Source organism: Eublepharis macularius, chromosome 5 (genome assembly GCF_028583425.1).
Source record: "Eublepharis macularius isolate TG4126 chromosome 5, MPM_Emac_v1.0, whole genome shotgun sequence".
In the NCBI taxonomy this organism is placed as follows: domain Eukaryota; kingdom Metazoa; phylum Chordata; class Lepidosauria; order Squamata; family Eublepharidae; genus Eublepharis; species Eublepharis macularius.
The window spans coordinates 66,751,972-66,773,828 of NC_072794.1; the positions used below are offsets into that span (position 1 = coordinate 66,751,972).

General features: G+C 39.7%; 1 protein-coding gene across 12 annotated transcripts in view; it reads left to right on the forward strand.

Moving 5' to 3' along the window:
- FUBP1 (far upstream element binding protein 1) overlaps nt 1-21,857 on the forward strand; it is a 39,870-nt gene that overhangs the window by 11,916 nt on the left and 6,097 nt on the right. For all 12 annotated transcript variants that reach the window (XR_008597105.1, XR_008597106.1, XM_054981616.1 and 9 more), the window contains 14 exons: nt 785-834; nt 922-993; nt 1,276-1,333; nt 9,113-9,275; nt 9,363-9,461; nt 9,545-9,646; nt 10,071-10,173; nt 10,265-10,365; nt 12,067-12,208; nt 12,523-12,683; nt 14,383-14,534; nt 15,400-15,479; nt 17,683-17,808; nt 19,595-19,669. Coding sequence is in view for 10 of the 12 variants with exons in the window: in XM_054981616.1 (XP_054837591.1) it covers nt 785-834; nt 922-993; nt 1,276-1,333; nt 9,113-9,275; nt 9,363-9,461; nt 9,545-9,646; nt 10,071-10,173; nt 10,265-10,365; nt 12,067-12,208; nt 12,523-12,683; nt 14,383-14,534; nt 15,400-15,479; nt 17,683-17,808; nt 19,595-19,669 (1,484 nt within the window). In the remaining 2 variants the exon portion in view is untranslated. The remainder of the gene's footprint in view (nt 1-784; nt 835-921; nt 994-1,275; nt 1,334-9,112; nt 9,276-9,362; nt 9,462-9,544; nt 9,647-10,070; nt 10,174-10,264; nt 10,366-12,066; nt 12,209-12,522; nt 12,684-14,382; nt 14,535-15,399; nt 15,480-17,682; nt 17,809-19,594; nt 19,670-21,857) is intronic.

Below are 21,857 nucleotides of genomic sequence, written 5' to 3' on the forward strand. Positions count from 1 at the left end.
TCACAAGGAAGTATTGGACAACTTAGCATAGTGTTAACAAAGCATTGTTAATTGTCAGTAAGAGTACAGTGAAGTCCTCTTTCATTAGTATCATGTAACATACGCACATGCCAAAAATGTGAAATATAGGTTGAATTTAATCAGTTTTTCCTCTGGTGAAAAGGAGTAGGATGGCAGCTGTAAAAAGGAAGGGAATTGGGTGTGATTTGAGGGGGGAAACTGGCAGGATCCAACCCCAAAGAGTGATCAGAATACAGCTTACATCAATTAAATTTAGTTGCTTGCCACAAAAGTAAATTAATATAGCTCTTGTGATAAGGGGCAATTAATAGGTTAGAATGAAGGAAAGTAACAGATCAGCCTGTCTTGTTTTCTTCTGGGCTTATGAATTCTATCTTGTAACCGTTTACTACATTTTTGTGAGTTCTTCCATTGCTTCATAAAATGTATGCTATTTGATCTTGCTTGTCTTTGGATCTAAATCTAGCCACATGCTACTCCATATCTCTGTGAAATACATAGATAAATAGAAGTAACGATCAAATTCATAAATGTTTAATTGCTTTTCATATTTAAGTCTTTAATACTTCTGTAAGTAGAGGTTTTAAAACAATTTTACCTTGTGAGTGTCAGGACTAGATATATTTCAGTCATCTGACGTTTTGCTTGTTAAATGAGTAAAAATATGGCATTTAAATTTCATAGGATACACAATACAGCTAGATAGTGTAGAGGGAGAACTTGGATTCCAATCTAGGTGCAAATGTGTTTATGTTTTGTTCAGGTCTGTAATGACAGAAGAATATAAAGTTCCCGATGGCATGGTTGGATTCAGTAAGTAGTTTCAAGATATTACAATATAATGATACTGTAACAGAGATTATGAGTGTGGTAACTCTGGTTTGTTTTCCATTTCTCCAGTAATTGGTAGAGGAGGAGAACAGATCTCTCGTATACAGCAAGAATCTGGATGCAAAATACAGATCGCACCTGGTAATTGTTTTATGTATTGTTTTTAGAGACAAGTATGGAATGCAGTCAATTAATGTTGTGGAAAAATCAGCATCACAATACTAAGTTGCCAGTTGACTTGAAATACTAATAAAAATTTAAAAGAACATTTGGGGGAAACTTAAGTAATTACAATTCTGATGAATTTTGGACAATTGAATTGGAATACCTTTTTCAGAGGTGTACTTAAATATACATAACCACTAATTATTGGGTTTTGGGCTTTTTTGCTAGTATTCTTTCTGTGCTGTTTTTGTTTTATAGATAGTGGTGGTCTTCCTGAAAGATCTTGCATGTTAACTGGGACACCAGAATCAGTACAGTAAGTGTGGTAGCTTAATTTTTTGTAATAGGCTAACATGTTTTGCGTATAATTTGCAATTCAATTTCATGTGTCAACATAAAACTTCACTGTATCAGTCAGAAATTAAGCCTGAAATAAGAAGGGTTCTGATGTTGTTTTGTTTTCTTGAAAAGATAGGGATTCATTGATGTTTTTTCCACGCATATCAGTATATTTCTGGTCAGCATTATCTGATCTCCATACTTCTAAGCATCTTTTTGCTAACTGTATTTCCATAATCTGGATGGCCTGTCACTTCAGTATCTGTTGCATGCACGTGAACAGTAAAATATTTCTGACTCATCATCTTGCTAAGTAGGAAAAATGGGCAGTGTGCTCAGCTGTTGCTATAGCCGGTCACTGGAGGTCAGGAGATATATAGGCTGAGAGCTAATCCTGGTGTACTTCCAGCAAGAGAAACACATATATTTATCAGTTTGAAATGATGCGGCAGCCTGTACTTCAAAAATTATCCAACCTGCTTCCTCTAAAGGTTAACCCAAGTTCAGATCCCACTCTGCCATGGAATTTTGTTGGGTAATCTTGGGCCAGTCACACACTCCCAACTTACCTCGCAGGGTTGTTGTAAAGATTAATTGGAGAAGAAGAGAACTAGGTAAGCCATTTTGGGTTCCCATTGGGGAGAAAGGTAGGATATGAAAGAAGTAAAATAAACCTGGGGGAACTCTCTGTCAGAAGATAATCATTATTTTTTCTCATCATTTTTTTAAAGTGAAGATTTTATTTAAAAAGAAAAGATATCACAGTAGAAAGTGCATAGAAACTTATACAAGCACTACATTTGAATTACATTAAGGTAATAGAAAGATATATTCAGAATATATAACAGCACAACTAAATTATATAATAGTTCTCATCCCCTCTCCTTAGTTGCTTATACACAAATTTGAATGTCAGTAATTTTAATCAGTCATTTCTCTGTGTTTTATCTTTATAATATAATTGCCTTAATTTATCTTAGTTTTAACCTAAGTAATCAAAGAAACCTTTCCATTTTTCCCAGAATTCCACTATTGGTCAGTTGTGCACATAAGTTAATTTGGCTATTGATGCATATTCATACATCTTGTCTTTCCACTCTGGCATGCCAGGACAAATCTGTTTTCCATTTCGCTGCATATAGTTCTCTTGTAGCTGTCAACATATATCGGAAAAGATCTCCCAGTTCTTTTGTAACATTATGCTGTAAAAAGTTTAGTAGCATATTTTTCGGGTTTAGCTCAGACCTGAGCATCAGAACCTTCTGCATCTCCTCATATATCTTCATCCGATGTCTTTGTGCTTTCTTACGTGTCCACCACATTTGATAAAATGTTGCATCCATGCATTGACATTTCCAACATTGTCCACTAAAGTCCTTACTAGGGGGTGTGTGCACCCCAAAAATATTTGGGTTTCCTGCTTCAAGTTTACCTGAAGCGGGGGGGGGGGCGGGAATCGGGAATATCCAAAATCCAAAGTGGCAAGCCACTTCAGATTCGGGTATTTGAATGGCTTTGGTATGCTCTATAAAGATTCAGAGCATACCAAAGTGATTCAGGGGAGTAGGCTTTCTCCCAGCACTCCCACCTACACCCCCCACTTAGCCCCGCGTCCTCTCCACCCCACTTGCCTGGCCGGGTGGGGAAGGCTGCTGCCGCACCACCACCTCTGGGCTCGCAGGGTGGCGGGGAAGGCCGGAGCTGCCTCCTCCAGCCCTTCCTGCCCCTCAAATGGCAGCTGCGGCAGCCGGGAAGGCTGGATCCAGTGGTGCATGGCCCCACAGAGCGGCGGGGAAGGCTGGAGCCTCTGCGACTGTAGCAGCTTACTGAGCAGCTGGGAAGGCCGGAGCCGCCGCCACTGCAGCGGAAGGGCCAAGATAGGGAGGGTTTGGACTTTTAAAGGGCCCTGCCACTTGCAAGCAGCAGGAAAGGTGTCCTTTAAACTTCAGCTGGCAGACGGGGGATCCCCCCACGCCAGCTGAAGTTTAACGGAACCTGCTGCTTGCAAGAGGCAGGGAAAGGGCCCTTTAAACTTGGGCCCTGAGACTTCCCGAAGCAACCCAAATGGTTCGGGAAGCTTTGATTCGGGATTTCCGAATCGGGGCCAGCATGCTGGCTGCGATTCGGGAATCCCGAATCTTTACAGATCAGGTCCGATTCGGGTATTTTACCTGAATCGGAAACCCAAAGCGCACTCCCCTAGTCCTTACTACTTTTCACAATGTCTTTGGGGGTGGCATACCATCTAAAGAATATTTTATACCAGTTCTCTCTTAATAACTGACCATCTGTAAATTTAATAACTTTAGTCCATAGATCTTCCCATTGATTCATGGGGATAGTTTCTTTGAAGTTTTTCATCCCTTTTTACCTACAGATTTTGACTTGCTCCATTTCTGTGTGGTATTGCAGTAAAATTTTGTAAATTTTCCCTAATGAATGCTTCAGGTCACTGCTTATTAATTATTCGAATTCTGTTTTTTTCTCTTAATCTGCCGCCTTCTTTGAGAGTTTGTTCTTTAAACCTAGATACTGTTTGATGATACATCAGCCATGGAATATTTTTCCCTTGAGCTTGAATGTCTTGCCAAGTTTTCACTTCTCCTTGCTTGTCTCATAGATTCATAGCTGAGCTGATCAATTCTATTTCAGGTGGCAGCGTCAAAGTGAGAGTTTATTGGTGACATAAGTGGCGAGATTGGTGGGCTCAATCTATTTCTGCATCGAAACCATAATTTTAAATAGTCCCTCTTTTAGTATATGGATCCCGTCCTGCTTTTGAATGGATTTTAGTGATTTCTTAAGCCATAAATAACTATGAATGCCCTCTTTAGCGTCTGTTGTCTCCAATTTGATGTGTCTTCTACTCTGATTTATAATCCAGTCGGTTATCCAAACCAATGTCACCACCTGGTGATACGGTTTAGTACTTGGTACAGCCAGTCCTAGTTTTTTGTCCCTTTCCATATGAAGTCATTTATTATTTTTGTCACTTCTTTTGATCTATATGAATTGGGACCATTTGAAACAGGAAATTCAATTTTGGTAGTATGTTCATTTTAACAGCAGTGATTCTTCCTAGGCATGAATTATTCAATTTTTCCCATCTTTGCAAGTCTTCAGTAATGCTTGTCCACCCTTTTTGATAATTATCCTTATATAGGTTCTCATCTTGTGCTGAATCTGATACATTTATTCCTAGATATTTTATAGGCTTTGTAGTGATGGCACTACAAAAAATTTTTTTAAAAAAATTCTCATAATGCTTTGTTGTATGATGTTAAAATAAATGTCTATTAAGTTGTTCTTACTGCTTGTTTATATGATGTTCGTTTTATACCATTTAGTAGTGGTGGAGAAATTCTGGTCTTGTTTTCATGCTAGCTCCAGTATTCAATTTAATTGAACTTCATAAAGCTATAATTGAATTAGGAGAAATTGGGGAGGTTAAGATTAGAGGTTAGCTTTTTGTTGTGATGAAGACCACCGGGTTTCCCCCTATATTTACTTAAGTACTACAGTACTTCTGTTTTAGCTGTAATAAAGTTTCAAGACACTGTGAAGAGAATTAGATTTTGTGGTAGCAGTAATTAGAAAATATGTTCACTAAAACAGGCCTTGACTAATTTTCTTTGGATCTAGGAGCCAACCCAAAAATTTAGGATCCAAATACAGTTATTTTCGTTGTCATAGTAAGCAGGTCTGGCTTCAAGTTTTTGTGGGTCCTTGGTGACATGGCATAACAGGCCCCACTTGTACTTCCCCTTTGGTACTGCACCTTCTTTTCTAGCCAGTCTTCTTCCTCACATTGATGGCTGCTTTTTGCTTTCACCCTTCCTCTTCTGCTGAGTATGGGGAAGATCAAGATCTTGCATACCAGGACCATGTTCCTACTCTTCAAATGTGCAGACATTTAGGGCCACTTTATACATTTCATGGGACAGTCATTGCAAAATAATTACAAGCAACAGCATCCTAATATTTGAAACCTACATGGTACAGGTTCCCTCTACATGTTACACTTTTAACACACTTCAAATTACTACTAGTGCTTGTCTGAAGACCTTGTATGAGTTCAGGACAATAGCCGAGGCCCACAGCATGTAAACAGATTACAGACTACATGGGGAAATTTTTAGTAGCCTCTGGGTGGAGTGACAATATATTGATCTAACTACCGTTTAAGGAAGCAAAAATAGCATTCGCCTTTTATTATGCAACAGTTGCTTGTCTTTTATGCTTGTGCACTGCTGTCTTTCCTGTGTGATGCACAATTAAACACTTCCTAGTTTCAGGAGCGTTCATTCAAATTCCCATTTGTTAAATCTCAATTTGGGATTCTAGGTAAATTGTAATGTTTCCTCCTCTCAAATTGGCATTTTAAGGATTCTTCTTTGTTAAAATGCAGCCTCCTGGGGAAACAACAGTTTGCTTCATCCCCAGATTGTGACAAATTGAAGCTTGACTGAAGGAATGAAGAAGGCTTTAGCTATTGTGCTCCATTTATAGGAAGAGGGAAGGATGTACCACATCTGTTATAGAAGTGCTGCTTCTTTGTTAGTTGTTCCTCTTCATCTTAGATTCATGCATCTTACTCTTTCCAGCTGTAACACTTTAGATATGCTGTTGTGATACAAGAATATAAAAGAAACGTTGCTGGACCAGATCAGAGGTTCAGTATTCTGTTTCCAACACTGGCCAATAAGGTGGTGCTTAAGTGTAATTTGGATTCAGGCAGAAGGGAAGAGAGAACCCAGAGAGTTGTTCACCTGTCGAGAAGGACGTGGTAGCTTGCATAAGAGGTTGCCCTAAATCGCATAGACAACTGAGCAATTGTGACACAATAAGAGTGGAGAGCACAAGGGAGAGAACTGATAACAGACAGACAAAAATAACACAATGTATGTGTTCTCCGAAACTTTTTATCAAGCTGGATGTTCAACAATAAAAAAGGAGGAAAATGGTCTCTCAGGCAATGGTCCAATTGATGTTTCCCTTTCTGAAGTGGCTAAATTTTCTCTTGTCCCCCTTTGGTTTTAACATCCAAACTGACAAATCTGAAAAGCTTGCACGCTTATTTTGGTTGGTCTTAATAAAAACTATTACGTGGCTTTTGGTTTGGGATTTTGCTCTAGACTGAAGTGGCTACCTAATTTTTTATTGTTAACACTCAGTTTCTCAGTGAGAAGTTATAATACTTTGTATTGTTATGGAATCACTGTTCAAAAGAGCAATACAAGTGCAAATGCTGTGCACAGAATAAACAATAACAAAACCCTTTTTCCAGTGTAGATCTTTACTCTATACATAGCCTGTTATTTTTCCATTAATTTGTTTTGCTGATTAATCAAATGTTTTGCATCAGACAGACAGCCACCCTCTCTCCCGTTTCACATAGTCAAAACAAACATGGGGATATGATGTTTCCTCATCCTTAAACCAAAACACAAAAATAACTAAGGAATTTATTTACATTAATGGGAAAAGGTTAGATGAAGTCAGAAGTATATTCAGCATATATACAGCTAGATCACTGAGGTAACAGTCAGAACATCTGCAGACTTAAGTTTTTGGGCTCTTCACTGTTACTTAAGGCTTCTGTTGTTAGGCTTTATTTCCCTTGTTTCTTCTCCGAAGAACTTGAGTATACTTTATTTTTAGTATTCTCCTTCACTTCTGGGGTTAGGAAGCCTGACACCTTCCTTTTAGTTCCCCAAGCCGCCTCTGCACACACCAGTGTTTTCCTTCCTTCTCAGGCAGTTATGCACCACACCCAACCAGGGATTTCTCCTCTTTCTGGAGATGTCTCCCTGTTGAGAACGGATGATTATCTCTAAGAAGTTTCACCCCTTACTTTTTGCCCATTTGGGAGTCTGCACTTACTATCCAAAACTCCTGCTAACTTTCCCAGTCTTCTGGTCAGAGTTGAAAACTGTTTTCCCTGAGGACTCCATCTCTCAACTCCCCTCACAGAATCTCTCTCTGCCAAGCTCCTCTCCACCCACCTCTCTCAGCTCCATCCTCTCTCAGGTTACCCAGTCAGATGACTTTGGAGTAACCTGCTACTCAAAGCTTTCTGATTCTGAGAGGGGTTAACTCTTTAACAGTCCTGTAAACGTGTATGTAACCAGCCCTTCCAGTCTTCTCTAAAACATGCATTCGGTCATAGAAGAGCATGTGCACATAAACAAAATGAGATCCTTGCATGTGTGGATATGCCTCGCAGAGCTTATTCATTTAACAGTGGCATTTTAGCCTGCCTTTCAGCTACAAAAGAAGTTCCCCAGTCTAAAGATGGATTCCTGCAGCCCTCCCTGCACACACATTTTTCCAGATAACTGAACAAAAGTTCCCAGGAGTCTTTGAAGGAAAAGAAACCAAATGGAAGAGCTCATTGCAACAGCCTCAGAAAAGACAAGCCTGTCTTTGTAAAGTGTTACATGAAGGATGCCTTACTTTTGCTTGGTTTTCTATAACCCTCTTTCCCTACATCACGGTTTCCCATCCTATGGGTTGGGACCCAAAAGTGCGTTGTGAAGCCTCTGAAAATGAGTTGCAGGCCAGCCAGCTATAATGGTGGCTCCTGCTCCTTGCCCTCTTCTCTTTCTCGCTTCTTTCTAACTTCTCACAATTTTGCCTCCCCCTCCCCCATTGCAACAATAATGAGGGTGGGGAAGCTGTTTGGAAACTAGTAACTTTATGATAGTTGAAAGAGGGGATAGACTGAAGAGTGTATGGGAGATGTTCAGCACATGGAAAAGGGAGAAGAGGAGGTGAAATGGCATGTGCTAGTGCAGGCTCTGTCTTGGCACTGCTCCTTCAGCAGCCCATCCTCTTGTCCAGCCCCCTGCAGTGCCTCACTGCCTTGCTGTGGAAGATGTACAGCCTCTTGCCACCTACTTCTTTCTGCCATCTTCCTATTTCTCAACCCTCTCTTGTCCCCCACCCGCACTTTCTCAGTCTCTTGGGTCAGCCATGGATAGGTCACCATACAAAGTAAATTTGGACCTGTGGGTCACCATATCAAAAAGATTGGGAACCACTGCCCTATATTGTCCACAACTAGCAACAAAAACGGTCAGGTGTATTAGCCTGTACTGGAGCATTGGAAAGGGGAAAAGATGCTTCACACCACTTGTGAAACATCAGGCTCCGGCTCTTCAGTGAGTTGGCTCACACTTCCATGGAGGGAAAGAATGAGAGATGCTGCTGCAAGTCTTGTTGTGGAAGAGAGGGAGAGCTGAAGGTTGTAGGACATGGTCAGGCAGCACAACCCCCTGTGCCTACTCGGTGCCCACCAGCCACAACCTAATCAACCTTCTTTTACCTTCAAAGACAGGCTTTTCTTTTCTAAGGAAAAGAAGATGTGTGCAAGTAGGGCTGCAAACACTAAAACACCAGCTGCAATTCCTCAAAATAATTCAAACAAATCTACCATTTGGAGCACATTCAAAATACCATTTTAAAATCTATGCTAACTTCCTGGTCTTTACAAATTTTGATAGATATTAGGAAATTATGTTTTTAAATTGTATATACTTATATGCTTCATGTTTTAAATGGTTGTAAAATGTGCACTTAAATTTTATGGTAAATGTACTGGCTAAGTGCTGTAATAAAGAATACTACTACTACTACCATTTTAAAATGAAGTTTTCTAGTTATAGAAACATTTGAAGTTTTAATTGCTTCCATTGTTGTGTGTGTTTAAATCCTGTTACAATGTGTACAATAATAATTTTATCTGTTTTTCAAGGTCTGCAAAGCGGTTACTTGACCAGATAGTTGAAAAAGGAAGACCCACGCCAGGATTCCATCATGGTGATGGTCCAGGAAATGCAGTCCAGGAAATTATGATTCCAGCTAGTAAAGCAGGATTAGTTATTGGGAAAGGTGGAGAGACAATAAAACAGCTTCAGGTAAGTTGTGTGGTTTGGGGAGTAAGGGAGTAAATGCATGAAAATTCAAAATTTACATAATCTATACGGATTTATTTTGTTTAATAGGAACGAGCAGGAGTTAAGATGGTAATGATTCAGGATGGTCCACAGAACACTGGAGCAGACAAACCTCTTAGGATCACAGGAGACCCTTACAAAGTTCAAGTAAGGAGAGCATTTATATATACCCATAATTGTATATGAACTCCAAGATTACTGCATCTGAATTGTATTTAATTGTCTTTTAGCAAGCAAAGGAAATGGTTTTAGACCTCATTCGTGATCAAGGTGGTTTCAGAGAAGTACGCAATGAATATGGGTCAAGAATAGGAGGAAACGAAGGACTAGATGTGAGTATGATAAGAAATTTTTTGTGAGATATGCTTTCAAGAGGCATTTTTGATCAGTATTTATCTCCATACAATTTTGGTAAAACCTAGACACTTTGGGGAGTGTCATAATGTTTTCAAGATCTGAAACTTACAGTACTTGAGGAATCACTTTTAATGCCTTAGAATACATTTAGCTATTTGATCAATTCTTTCTAAATTTGTCATAATAAATATCTTCCCAAACAACATTGTGCATCTGGAAAAACTACTACATGCTATGCAGTTCTCTTTGGCCTTCCATATGTAACGTTTTCCATCCCCTTATAAGTGTGGGTCATGTAAGTTTAAAATATATTTCGATAATGTCCTGAGTTATATAAAATTGCATGTGAAATTAGAAACATTTCAATAGCTAAAATTTGTTAATATTTCATTTCACAAGGTCCCAATACCACGATTTGCTGTTGGCATTGTAATTGGAAGAAATGGAGAAATGATTAAAAAGATACAGAATGATGCTGGTGTGAGAATCCAGTTTAAACCAGGTGGGTTACTTATATATGTACAAGAACAGAAACATCAGTGTTCTTGCTAATTTTTAAGAAGAACATTTTAAATATTTTACCCCTGTTTCAGATGATGGAACAACTCCAGACAGGATAGCACAAATCACTGGACCTCCAGACAGATGTCAACATGCAGCAGAAATTATTACAGATCTTCTTAGAAGTGTTCAGGTTGGTTTTTAATTGTACTTCTTAGTGTTCTTGGAGTACCAGTAGGAAGTGGCATGAACAGGCCTTTTTTTCCTGCCGGAACACACCGGAACAGTGTTCCGGCAGCTCAGCAAAGTCTTCACGTGTTCAGGTGGCCCTGACCAGCTTGCGAAGGAACTCCTTAACCCCCGCTCTTCAACTGATCGGGGGAAGTTCCTCCTACCAGCTGAAGAACGGAGGGATGAAAGAGCTCCTTTCTGCTTGGCAAGCTGTGGGAAAGGAGCTCTTTAGTCCCTGCTCTTCAGCTGGTCAGAGGAAGCCCCAAACAGGCTTTAAACTTCAGCTGAGAGGAGGGGGATTCCCCCCCCCCTCATCTGAAGCCTTTCTTTCTCTTTCCATGCCTTCCCTTCTTTCTTTCCCGTTCTTTCTCTTTCTTTCTCTTGCGGGGACAGCTGCACCATGCGCGATAACGTCACTTCCCAGAAGTGATGTCATCACGTGGTCCCAGGAGCATTCGCACAGGAGGGCAGCACCTCCTGCTGGGAGTTGCCCCGAGTGAGAGTTCCCCCACTCTTCATTTTAAAAAAGCCCTGGGTATGAGTAATTTTATGTTTGACTGCAGCTTCAAAATAACAACAGTGGCATGATAAATCACCCAATTTTTACAAAACTAGGCAAATTTGAGAACAGTTTCAATTTTGGTATTTGCTATAATTATGTAGATTACTATGATAACATTCCAGCTTTGTAAAGAAGGCCACTGGAATGTTTCCCATCTCATCTGCCAATGCACAACTGTATTAGTCATTGTGAGGGGGATTGTAACTACCCTCCGCCTTTTAATTCTTGCTTACACTTCATGACTGCAGAAACTACAGAAATCTTGCCAATAATGTTGTCAGTTTTTAGAATTTAAAAGAGTATTAAATGTTCTTCCTTTTTGGAGTGTCCTTTGGCTTTTAGTTGCAATTTGCAGTTGTATTGATAGACTTTTTAATCCTCGTATTAGTGGAACATTGTCTTGTTTTTTAATATTCACTTGCTGTTAAACTCTAACAGGTCTTTGCAAATTCTGAGCCTCAACAGTGTGGCTTACTTAAACAATAGTATCTTTATTTAATTGGTGATACCTCAGTGGTTATTGCCAAATGAATGGTGTCGCTAAGAGAAGAATGAGTGAGGCCTAATCTGTTATTTGTCAGTCTGTCTTTGGGATGAATCGTTTTATCCTGTAGATATGGAAGGTTCACGTAATTGAACATTTCTCATGCAAAACAATTACATACTTTTTAAAAATTCTCGTATATAGGACATTAGATTGCAGGAAGAAGCGATTATGGTTTTTAACTTTCTTTTGACTTGAATCAAAAGGAGGTTCATCACACTGGTAAGAACCAAATTAGCTGTGCTAGCACCAAGGCCATTTGTTCATGTCTTCCATGTTCCTATGTTGGGAAGGGATGTAAATTTTATTCCCCCTCCTCCCAGGTGCATACCTGGTGGGAACTAAATTTCTCCCATCACCCAAAGCACATTATTCTGGATCCAGCTCATTTCTGGTATCTGAGGCAGACCTCAGAAATAAATACTTCAGGGCAACAGGATACAGAGGTAAAATTACACCCTCCAAAAAATTGAAACTTAATTCTAATAAAGAACCCCGAGCTATAATTACAGTAAGACCAATAATTTTTCATTAGTACCTTTCCCCTCTCTCTCTAGGCTGGGAATCCTGGTGGTCCAGGGCCTGGTGGTCGTGGAAGAGGTAGAGGTCAAGGAAACTGGAATATGGGACCTCCTGGTGGACTGCAAGAATTTAATTTTATTGTACCCACTGGAAAAACTGGATTAATTATTGGGAAAGGTAATCCACTTGAACTGTTTGTTCCATATTTGCTCTTATTCCTGTATGTTGCATAGAAATACTTTTTTCTATCCCTTTTGGTGAAAAAAGTGAGATTTTCTAAGTGAGACAGCTGTCAGCCCTGCTAAGTGATAAGCAAGCTACCTGATTGTGGTAACAGTCCCAGGCCATTTTAAGCTATGGATAATGCACTTCTTAAATATTTTAAATTTACCATTTCTTTAGGCAGTTTTATAGAGACTGATTGGCATTTCTCCCCTCTAGATAGGTTTTCCTTTTTTTGTAATCAACTTTTTAAAAAACAATTTCTTCAGGTGGTGAAACTATCAAGAGTATCAGCCAACAATCTGGTGCTAGAATAGAACTTCAGAGAAACCCTCCACCAAATGCAGATCCCAACATGAAATTGTTCACTATCAGGGGAACACCACAGCAGATTGATTACGCTCGGCAGCTTATAGAAGAAAAGATTGGTGTGAGTATTCTTGAAACTAATCTTTTAAAAATATTTAGCCTTTGGGGTAGGGTCAAACATCTTTGGTGAGTAAAAATGGAGCTGGATTTTGAAGTTGCCACTTGTACAGAATGCTTGGCTTGATAATATTTAACTGCAAAGTTACAGTGGTTCTTTAAAAGAACTAGCCCATCTTCCATGCATGCTCTTAGGCAGTTTGAGTAGCAAGTCAGCATTGCCATGAAGAATTTGTTGCTTAGCCAAGGCAACTGAAAATGTGGTTGAATAACAAGAATGTTCTTGACTATTAGCAGCAAAAATGTTGAAGGCTTGTTAGGAGGCTGTCTTATGCAGAATGACTGCAGCGTGAAAATACATGTAAATTAAGTCATGTGAATAAAATAATTAAAATTATTAGCGAATTTTTCCTGTTGAAATAGATGTCTGAAGGAATTGATTGTGCTGGAATTTTTTATCTGAAGGAAAAGTTTAGAGAACCGCGCCTTGCCTGAATATGATATGCATCATAATATAAGGAAATGTTCAGAATACCCCAACCTACTTCTCAAATAGGGTGATACTGTAGAAGTTTTGCTGTTCTTGGGTTTTTAGAGTTAAATATAAATTGATCTAATTTTAATTGCCAGTCTTTCAAAATTTTGCCTGAGATATGGCAAAGAAGCACATAGAATAAAAAAGATAATTTTTGAAACATCTAAATCCTTGTTTATCCCTTGCTAAGGAAGTAAGCTGGTTAGAGTTAGTGTTTTAAATTTAAAGAGAAAGGTTATCATTTATTATTTGATAATGTTTTGAATTTGAAATATAGATGTGAGGATTAATTACTAAAAGATATAGAATCTTATTAAATCAGGGACAGATGCAGATGATTAAAAAGATTTGGGAAGCAGAATTGAATATTACTTTTATAAGGATTGGAAGCAACTATTTCAACGATTTCCCTATCAATCAATTTCAAGAGGTTTACAAGAGCATGCATTAAAGGTGTCTCAAAAGTGGCATTTGACCCTACTTAGGATAGCTCACATAATGAAAATAGGGAATTGTGAATTAGGCACATTCTTACATATGTGGTGGTCCTGTCCAGTTATAGCAAATTTTTGGAAATCAGTATTTATAGAGATTAAAATAACCCAGGAACAAATAAAATCAACTGATGAATTAGCTCTGCTCAATTTATTAATTTTCTTTTAGTCAGAGCTAGGATACTTATTGCCCAGGAAAAATGCTAAAAGAGATTTCCTTGGATAGGTGGCATACTCAATTAAGAAACATAGCGACACTTGAAAAATTAACAAATAAGATTAGATTAATTCAGAGGAGGGAAAAAAAGTTGGTTTTAAAGATTATCTGGAATGGTTTCATAATTTATATATAGCTCTTTTAATATAGCTCTTTTAAAAAACGTTCTTTAATTGGATGGAGACCCTTATCTGAAATTTGACTAGGGTATTAATAGTTAAAGGATATTGTAATTCAGAAATTGATTTAATGAATGTTAAATTATACCCAAATTGGATGGAAGCTTCCCCTTTTTTTGTCTTTTCCTTATGTTTATCTTCTTCTTGCATCTGTTGTTGTATAAGAAATATAAAACAATAAACATTATTTAAAAAAGAACCTTGCCTGAATATTTGAGTGAACTTGTTCTTCCAGTAGCCTGAAGAAAACATGACTTATTTTCTGTTTCCTCCAACAGGGTCCAGTGAATCCTTTGGGTCCTCCTGTACCACATGGCCCTCATGGAGTTGTTCCTGGCCCACATGGGCCCCCTGGCCCTCCTCCTGGGGCCCCTATGGGACCCTACAATCCTGCTCCTTATACACCTGGTCCTCCTGGTCCTGCACCTCAGTAAGTACTCTTGTGAAAGGGACCCATGGGGGGGGGGTTATAGTGTGCCTACCAATATATAAATGAATTTAAGAACTTCACACCCTAGAAAAAAGCTGTTTTGGGGGTACAAAATTTTAAAAACCAAAAAGGAGAACTTGGATTTTAAAAAACAATCCTTAATGTCACTACACATAAACTTGGATAAATTGTGGCCATAATTGCTAATAGCCTTTCACTGACTAAAGAAAGCAAAAGATTCATTTTGCCCAAATTGGCACATTTTTTACAACAAAACAGTGCAGTGGTTTGCGGGTGAATCTTCCCTATTTTCTTCCTCTCAGTTCTCGTGAAGGTTTTCTGGATCTCAGGCCAAAACTTTTTTTACTACCAAAACTGAGTCCAAGAGCATAGGAAATAAACTATATTTGTGGATTAGTAGGGTACTTTTTTATTTATGAGTAACTCTATAGGCTTCATATCTTTCTTTTTGGTTCAGCCTGAGAGTGAGGAAAAGATAAATGGAAGGAAATAAGAGCTCCTTTCAAAGAGCATCTGCTGATTCTCAAGTTAACTTACTAGGTCTTGACCCCAGCAGTAAGATTCGATAGTAGTGCTCTTTGCTTAAAAGCATGTGCCTTCTGACGTTAATATTGGCTTGATAGTTCATTCAACACTGAACTGGCTTGGTAATTGAGTCCATTCAACGCTGAATTAACATGTTCAGTGGATTTGTTTTGCTTCAAACAGACAAACTAGAGGCTGTTATTAAATACCAGGTGACATGTTAAGCCTGAAGTAACCACAGGATTTTTATACCCTTTTTATTGTTATCTATATCTATTGAAGGGGGTGGTCTAATTGCACGCCTCATTTTCTTTCGTAGCGGCCCTCCAGCACCATACGCTCCACAAGGCTGGGGTAATGCCTATCCACACTGGCAGCCACCAAATCCACCAGATCCAGGTGAGAACAACAACAAAAAATTCTTAACACGTGGCATGTATGTTCAGAATTATTTGCATTGAAATTTTAAGAGCTGCACATTTGGTTGGATCCTGGCAATCATTTCTGCGGAGGGAGAGCTTTTGTCAATTCCCCCTCATACTGCTGACTTCATCTCTCCCTTCCATGATGAACTTAATGGTTTCCTGTTGCCTGGGAATGCTCAGCATTTTGGTAGATCAGGAACCTGCAGTGAAAGGGTTGGAGGGAGGGATGTTCCATTCCACTAACAGAAATGAAAACCACTCATCTTTGGGGTAGCTTGTACCATGAGAGATCTTTTGACTTGGCTCCAGAGATATGGTCTGTATCTTTAGTATGGGTCTCCATTAGATCATATTTTTATTATTTACTTCAAATATTTGTGTTTTCAGATTAGAGAAATTGAGATAACTTGATCATTGGGCCTGTTGTGGGGGATAGCCTTAGGCTAGAATGCTAATAGCTTAGCAAGTCAAACTTGCCAGTTCATGAAAGCTTCAGATTTTTTTGTATTGGGTGCTGAGGAGTAAGTAATAGGACCACTGGGTATGTTTAATTAAGAATTAATTGTGGTACACAAAACCAGCTCAGATACAATTTGTGCATAAAAAGAGCGTGCAGATAATTTACATTAAAATTGTTGCTCAAAATATTTTAAATGAGATAGGATGGAAAATATATAGGAAATGTGACATTACACCTGGTAATGCAGCTAGTTGAATTACTGGTGTCAAATAGTTGTGTATACGTAGCACTTAAAACACAGTAGAAAGCCTTTTTAAAATTCATCAGGTCATCCGGGTAGTCTTTTAAAGATAATTACCTTCATAAAGATTGTTTATGCAGAGCACTGTAGAGCTCCAGTGTATTCTCATTGTTTTACATGAACAGTTTTCCAATAGGGGTATGCACCCAAAAAATATTCGGATTTCCCACTTCAGATTTACTTGAAGCGGGAAAACAGTCCAGAATGCCCCAAATCCTGAAGCAGCAAGCTGCTTCAGAATTTGGGTGTTTAAAAGCTTCGATATTCCCTATAAAGATTCGAAGCACATTGAAGCTCAAAGCCACCCTTCTCATGCCGCTCACGAGTGGCAGGAGACCAGGGGGAAGGGGGAGACTTTCAAACAATCCACGCTGGCTTCACGCAATGTGCATCAGGTAAAATCAGGCATGGGCCGTTTGCAACTGACAGCGCCCCTTCTCTTGTCGCTTGCCAGTGGCAGGAGAAAGGGCGCTTTGAAACGTCCCACGGAAAGTGCCAGTTTCCGTGCCACTTGCAAGCGAGCAACACAGAAAAGGGCGCTTTAAGCACCGCCTGTCAGCTGAAGCAACTCCCCATGGGAAGCACCCATTTCCATGCCACTCGCAAGCCAGCGACACAGAAAGGGGCACTTTAATCTTCCTTCAGCTGACAGGTGGAGAAGCTCCACCTGTCAACAGAAGCAAGCTCCGTGGGAACGCCTGTTCGAAGCTTTCCAAAGCAATCTGAATCCCTTCAGAAAGCTTTAGATTCAGTATTTCCAAATCAGGCCTGCAATTCTGGGGCAGATTCGGAAATCCCAAATCTTTACAGATAAGGCCTGAATCGGGTGTTTATTCCAAATCAGAATCCCGAATCGCACACCCCTAGTTTCTACATTCACTGCAGTGCCATGAAAATGCTAACCTGAGTGTCTTCCAACATTGATAGTAAACTTCCCTGATATTGGAGTGAATTGGACACTGCATATGTACTTCAACTTTAGATGGTGCTAGTGCTCAACTGTAGGCCTTTATCCAACAACAGTTCTTCCATCTGAACCACATTTCTCCCATTTTGCCTGCTTTACCATTCCACAAGTTCTCCTAATGCCCAGGAACAAAGGGGGGGGGCTCAATTGGCTGCAGCAGGAGAAGGAAGCAGGAAAGTCCTCCGTGAAGTCCGCAGGTGTGTATCCAACCCACAGGTAGTGAAAATTTGTTAAAGGAGGAACAAAAAGTGAAGAATTACGGATTTGTGGTAGTTGAGCTTGAGCAATTAAAAATGCACAAGAAGTCTGATGCATGTATATGTGGTTGGTGTGGCTTTCCTTATGGTTGACTTGGTCCTTAACAGTGAAGGTGTTGAGATGCTTAGTCATATTAAAGCAATGAAAAGTAACTGACATGTTGAAGCAGAACACAATGTTCAATCTCCTAGGTAAGCCTACAGATCCTAATTCAGCAGCATGGGCAGCCTATTATGCTCACTACTATCAGCAGCAAGCGCAGCCACCACCAGCAGCCCCACCTAGTGCACCACCAGCCACCCAGACCAATGGACAAGGTATCAGATTGATTTACATGATAGAAAATCATTTCTTATGATGTGATAGACTTCCTGGGATACCTTAGCAGAATTCTATTGTTTATAGAAAAAAATATTATACTGTAGTATGTTTACCATTGAAAATAGAAATTCTGGAGGAGATGCATAGTGAAATACATTTTTAATTCTAAGGACAAAATGCGACTTGATTAAATAAGAAATCTTTGGCGTTGTACATTGTTTTCAACCCACATATAACCTAAGACAATATGTCCCTGACCTGAACTGCTAACTGTGGAATGCAGTTGTTGTCATTGCTTGCTTTTTAGCCCTTTTTTCAACACCTAACACTGCCTGCTTTCTAGACAGGCCTTATTGTCTCATAATTCATTTTAAGACTTACCTCGAATCTGACCCCTTCCACACGGCACACTTTAAGCCAGCGCCTCTGCATATTCACGCTGATCAGCGCTGAATTGGCTTGAGGTCCTGGCATTCTGTAGTGCATGACCTTGAGGCAATTTGGTATCTGCTGATGAGTTGAGATGTGTCTCCTTGAAGCTGCCTTTTGTAGGGGCAGGAGCTGACATCACTTTTTGGAAAAAAAAAATGTTGCGCATGAGTCGTTACGTTGGAGTGTGGGGGCCCATCCCCCCCCCCATCTCCCTGTCCCTGTATTTGCTGATTGGGCTGTTCCATGCCGACAAATCTTTTTGGTGTTATGGACAGGTAGTGGAGTTTTGGAGGAAAACGTGTACTTTTCGTGCTTGTTTCATTAAGTAAACCCAAGAAGTGATCAGTGGGGAATGTGGATTGCCATCAAGGAATGGGGTGGACATTGTGCCTAAAGGCCTCACAGTGTTGCAACTCTTCCTTAATTTAAAAAAGAAGGGAATGAATGCCCAGTCACTTAGGGCTTGTTTCAGGCTTCTCCTAATGCCAAAGAGGAACAAAAATAAAGATGTATGTGAATAGCCAAGGACGTAGGGAGTGAACGAAACAGCAGTGTTGCGTTCCTTCCCGGGCTTTACAAAAAAAGAAATGAGTGTGTGTGTGAATAGCTGAGGAGAGAGGGAACGAACAAAGCAGCAGAAGTTCACATGATCTTTGCTGACTTCTTCTCTGCCCATTTCATCCACTGCCATTACCTGTTTGCCCCTGCAATCCCTAGCCTTCCTTTCTGCCTTTCTCCATGCCGATTCTTTTGTGCTTGGCTTGGCATGCTGTCTCTCTGGTTGATCTCTTGCCCTACAACAGAATCACAATGTTCCAGAATACCTTGCATGCAGAGTAAAAAGCTCCATGTTCTAGTTCATGTTTGAAGTGTGCAAGGAAAGATTGCTGGCAGCAAGGAAGAAGCTGGGGACAGAAAATGTTACCTTGTAAGCCATATCAAGCCAATAGGTTGCCAGTTTTCATATATATTTGGGCTGGCATTTAGTTCTGTTCTGTTGGGCACATGATTTTTCTTAGGGTCAAATTCTACCTTATTTTAATCACTGTGGTGTAGCTTTGGATAAGTAGGAGGATCCCTTTTACAGAACACAAAACTATCTAAAAGCAAGGCTTGCAAGACCATGTAAGCCTTAAGTGTTCTGCCTGGATTTAGTTAGAAACTTGCGCAGTGGATTTGGTGTCAGCTGTGAGTACAAAATTGTCTGTGCTCAGAAATATCTGTTTAAACAGGCTTTAAGGAGGATTAAAGCTTTTATCATAAATGTTTTATTCTTCTGTGAAATGTTTTGCAGTTGACTATATGAATTTTGGTCCACTTCAGCTATCTTTTGACTTTCTGTTTAATTAGGAGATCAACCAAACCCAGCACCAGCAGGGCAAGTAGATTACACCAAGGCATGGGAAGAGTACTATAAAAAAATGGGTACGTTTTACATTTTCTCTTGAATAAAAAAATCAAACTTCTATGATTTATTTTAGAGAAGTTTTGTTGTTTCATGTGAAATATATTTCTATAATAGTAGTAAAGCAGTAAAATGGGTATGCTTTAGCTTTATGTAGAGGGCTGTATTTTTTAGTTGGTTGCCCCAGGAAATTAAAAAGACTGTCATGTTTTGGCACCTTCTGCTTCCAGCCAGCATCTTGTAGCAGGAAGACTGGTTAGACAAAGAATTGCATGTAAGCTTAGCTATTTTACATGAAGAATATTCTTCACCATGAAGAATATTTATTTTATAAATGTATATACCTTCTGTTCTCCTAACAGTTATGGTAGGAGTTATGGTATGGTCTCCTGAAACTGGATCCTGTGCAGCAGTAGAATTCACAGACATTCAACCTCTTTTGATAAAGCTATGGCTTTCATGAACAGTGGAATCATATCTTTTTTTAGTGAAGCAGAACTAAGCATTTTAAAACCATGAGTATACTGTGCAGCTTTCTCAATTAGTGATTTAAAATGCATGCTGAACTAAATTTTTGTGGAGATAATACATTGATAGATGAAGGCAGACCCATTCTTCTAAAGTTCCTCCTGCTCTTATTGACACTGCCAGGAAGAGGAAAGGAGGAGGAAAAACAAGAGGAAATGAGAGCTCCCAGTTAGTCCTTGTGTGTCCATCATTTATACGTAGCAAAATTTGTAAGGGATGGTATATTTATGTGTTTGTTTCTTGTACTGATAAAGCAGTTACAACCTGTTTGGGGACACATATGGATTTATATTCTAAGATTCCACTGTGTGGCAAAAAAATTGATACCAGAGTATGGGAAACCTCCTCAATGTGTCTTAAGAATGTGTAAGAGGATGCAGATGGAGTGGCAAGAAATCAGTGCACATACCCTATTTACACAATTTAAGATTTAGCTGTAATAAAAGCTTATATCTGTAATTAGAAATAACCTGCTTTCTGCTGTAATTGTCACTTGAACATATTTATCCTGTTCCTGCTTTATCTCCAAGGAACACAGTAGCATGAGTGCAAGCCCTTTCTTTGAGGTTTGTCCTTAATTTCATAGATGGAATTAACAGTAGCCACTTCCATAGTGTACTTTGGTCTGACAAGTCAGGACTTGTAGAAGATTATGCTGTAACACATCAGGACTAGTTACCTCTCATTTGGTAGAACTATCTTATACAATAATAGCTAAGAGGTCCTGATAAGTGGACAGTATAGAGATTGGAACCATGAATGGACAAGACACATCTTCTTACACACTAAAAATGCTCAAGGTTTGCAGAAAATTCTGAAAGCTAAAAATATACCTCCCCTGAAAACAATATACGGGTTATTTTTTAAAAAAAATAAAGGGGCAGCTGTAGCTTTAACCCGATAGCCTATGTTGCTGTTGCTAGGCAACCATAACAGTTTAGCCATTGTTCCAAGCTTGGTTTTTGTCAGGGGGTGGGGGATTTCCAGGGCTGTTTTGGTCTTTTGAGGGGAGGACTCATTGGGGCCAGGCCCAGAAGCAATTACCAGAAAGTTGACACCACATGACTTGCTTGATTCAAGCAGACCTGGCTGCATGATACTATTCAGCAGCCCCCCCCCTTACACATACACAGACACACAAAAGCCAGTATAGTGTAGTGGTTAGAGTTTCAGAGTAGGACTGAGAGAGACCCAGGTTGAAATCACCACTCTGCTGTGGAAGCTCACTGGATGACTTTGATCCAGTCACACACTGACAGTCTAACCTACCTCTCAGGGTTGTCGTTAGGATATTGTGGGGACGAGATATAAACTGCTTTGTGAAGTAAATATAGGTGGAGATGGGGGACATATAAAAGGTAAGTTGTTTTAGTGGGTTTGAAGGCAAGGACATAGGGAAAGATGAGCATATGGAGGTTGCCTGGAGGAAGGAAAGAGGAAATAGTGTGGGGAAAGGGATACAGGGAAAAGTGAAGTATTCCCCCTCCCTTTGCAAGTCCTTGCAGGTATCCCACCATGCAGGTAGGCCTGGCTCAGCTGGCACCACAAAACGGCCATAGAGGAGAGGCTGTCAGGAGAAAAGGGGGCAGACAAAGGTGGGTGGGAAGGAGATAAGGAAGCAGGATACGTGGAGAGACTATGGGAAGGCCAGGCAAAGGAAAGAGGGCATAGTGGGAGAGG